At 46.0% G+C, this 2,718-nt stretch overlaps 1 protein-coding gene across 1 annotated transcript in view; it reads left to right on the top strand.

Annotated features, from left to right (window-relative positions):
• Positions 1–2,718, top strand: part of ERCC3 (excision repair cross-complementation group 3) — a 22,846-nt gene that overhangs the window by 380 nt on the left and 19,748 nt on the right. The window contains exons 2-3 of the mRNA XM_010143702.1: positions 1,205–1,441; positions 2,100–2,149. Coding sequence (XP_010142004.1) covers positions 1,205–1,441; positions 2,100–2,149 — 287 coding nt within the window. The remainder of the gene's footprint in view (positions 1–1,204; positions 1,442–2,099; positions 2,150–2,718) is intronic.

The following is a 2,718-nucleotide window of genomic DNA, read 5'->3' as shown; positions in this document are numbered from 1 at the left end:
CCGGCTGCGGCAGGTCTGTCGGTTATCAGTAGGGTTTGTAAGGGAAACTGGCGGGGAGGGGTTTGTGGGTTTTTCTTCCCTACAGAGAAGCCTGGACTATGCTGCAGACCATCCAGCAAAGCCTGCTCCACTCTCCAGAGTCAGAGTCGCAGAGTCTGCTAGGCTGGAAAAGATTTTTATGGTCATCAAATCCAACTGTTAAGTAGAGACACCAAAAAAATAAAAAGGGGTGTGTGTGCAGGAGGAGGGAGCGTGCTCCTTGGCAGCTCACTCGGTGAGGTTTGTTCTGGTGGGGTGGGTGAGTTTGGTACCTGCAGCACCACTGCTGGGACAGTTGGGCTGATGGCAGCATGAGGCCACCAGAGATAATACCACCAGCTCCCTGCCTGGGAGCCCCTTGGAAAGCCCAGGGGTGTTTCTCCCATCCTAGCAGCCTCCTCACAAGTCCCCTCTCTGTTGGGCATCCCTTGCTGAGCACTTGCCATTGACCGACAGGGCAGTGGAACACCTTAAGCCAGATGTTCCTGGGAGGGAAGTGAAATGGCTTGTGGCAGTGACTGCATTGGCTAATGACACAAGCGCACTCTTTTGTTGCAGTGACACAGCAGCAGGCTTTGCATGTTGGAGCAAAACGGCCTTAAGACAGGCTGGTCTCAGTTTCTGGGACTGGTGCCACTTGTTTTCTCTGCCCTGAAAGGGATGTCCATAAAGCTGTCCACGGCTCAGCCAGCAGTATGAGCGTGTGAAGAAGAGGAGCCTGCAGAGTGTCTCTTCCTGAAAGCTGTGACACAAGTGCCATCTTTCATCCTCCATTCATTCTGTGTCAAATGAGAGGGGAGTTTTGTTTCAGGGAAGTAGGGCTGGAAGCTTGCCTCTGCCCAAGCAATTTGCTCAGCATTAAAAAAGAAAAGAACCCCAACATGTCAGTCTGGAGACGCTTACTTGATCTGGGTGTGATTTATTCTTAGTGCCATAAAACGGATTTGGGCAAATCAACATCTGGACGCTTTCAGAAGACAGAAGTTGTATTTTCCTGCGTCTCCTTTCTTCTTTCTCTTGTAGCAAACTTTTTTTTTGAAACCTTATGATGCACTACTACCTAAATAGCAGACTGTCTCTATGTCTTAGTATCTGCTTTATAGGAAATTACTTATTTTTCTGAGCTAACGCTGTTGTGCCTTCAGCATTTCTTTTTTTTCTGTAGGCTCCTGATGGACATATTTTTCTGGAAGCTTTTTCTCCAGTTTACAAATATGCACAGGATTTTTTGGTAGCCATTGCTGAGCCTGTGTGCAGACCAACCCACATTCACGAGTACAAGCTGACTGCTTACTCGCTGTATGCTGCCGTTAGCGTTGGCTTACAAACAAGTGACATTACAGAGTATTTACAAAAACTGAGCAAGACTGGTGTCCCAGATGGAATAATTCAGTTTATCAAGGTAAGACTATTTTATTGGCATTGGAAACATCTGCTGCTTCTGGTGAAAGACATCTCTGCTGTCTGTGTTTAATTGATTTATGTGTTTTAATCATTCATTGGGGTTTTTCGTCTTGCTCTATATTGTCATTCTCTCAAGAGAGCAGAAGCTTAATCTTATTTTTTGTCTTTTTTCTATAGTATATTGCTGTACACATACTATTTTCACAGTGTATCCTGTGTGGGGTTTGTACCTCTTAAAAAAAAAATAGTGTACTCAAGCATCTGTGTGCAGACTTTCAGCCAGTGTGAATAGTACACGGGGAGAGTTTCCTCACCATTGCTCTGGAAGAAGGCTGTGAGCATGGGAAGCAGTCTAGGGTATCTGGGTGCTATAAAACATAGCCTGCCTCATCCTGCAAGTATGTTCCTGCAGTCTTGGAAGCAGTGTGGAGTTGGGTATAAAGCCTGAGGATGTCCTGACAGATGTCCTGTGTGAGGTGATGTGTACATCTGAAAACACCCGTTCAGATTTGTTCTGTAGGCAGGACAACATTGCAGGAGGATGTTTTACGTCACTGTGCTTCCCCACAGAGACCTGAAACGCATTGCAGTGTTTGGTGCCAAACGCAGGATCGGTCTTTCACGTGTTCCTAACGACTGCTCTTGTTCGTTTGTAGCTGTGTACTGTCAGCTATGGGAAGGTGAAGCTGGTGCTGAAACACAACAGGTAAGTGGCTTCTTCCATAACCAGTGTGCAGAGGAAGGCATCCACGGGCACGTCTGCGCCTGAGCAAGCGGTCTCAGCAGCTGTTGAGTCTTACCGCTCACAGCTCCGTGTGGTGTCTGTCAATACCAGATCCCTTTTTCAGTTGTTGGAAGTGTTTAATACATTAGTCAATGAATTCAGTTTGGCTGTCCTGAGCTACCACTGGTTGTCGTTACGCTTTTAAAAATAGGTTGTGGATTTGACATTCTAGCTTGTTTCTTTATTGCTTGGAGTTGCAGTATGTCCTTAAGGTTTTCAAATAACAGTTTCATTCATTCATTCCTGATTTATATGAGCCTGGTTAGACAAGTTTTCCTACAGCTGTCCTTCTGTCTGGTGTATTCTGACATGCAATCCATTATCCAGGAAGCATAAGCAACTCCATTGGCAGGAGGTATTTGCTTGTTGCTGAACCTGATTTGTTCTAAACCTAGGAGCTAATGTTGGAAGGTTCCTCAAGAGGTCGGCTAGGTTAGAGCTGACCCATTTTATCTAAACCTGTGATTCTGTGGGGAGAGGGAAGGGAAAGA

Source organism: Buceros rhinoceros, unplaced genomic scaffold (assembly GCF_000710305.1).
Source record: "Buceros rhinoceros silvestris isolate BGI_N320 unplaced genomic scaffold, ASM71030v1 scaffold15369, whole genome shotgun sequence".
NCBI classification, from domain to species: domain Eukaryota; kingdom Metazoa; phylum Chordata; class Aves; order Bucerotiformes; family Bucerotidae; genus Buceros; species Buceros rhinoceros.
This window is presented reverse-complemented; position numbering and strand designations above follow the sequence as displayed.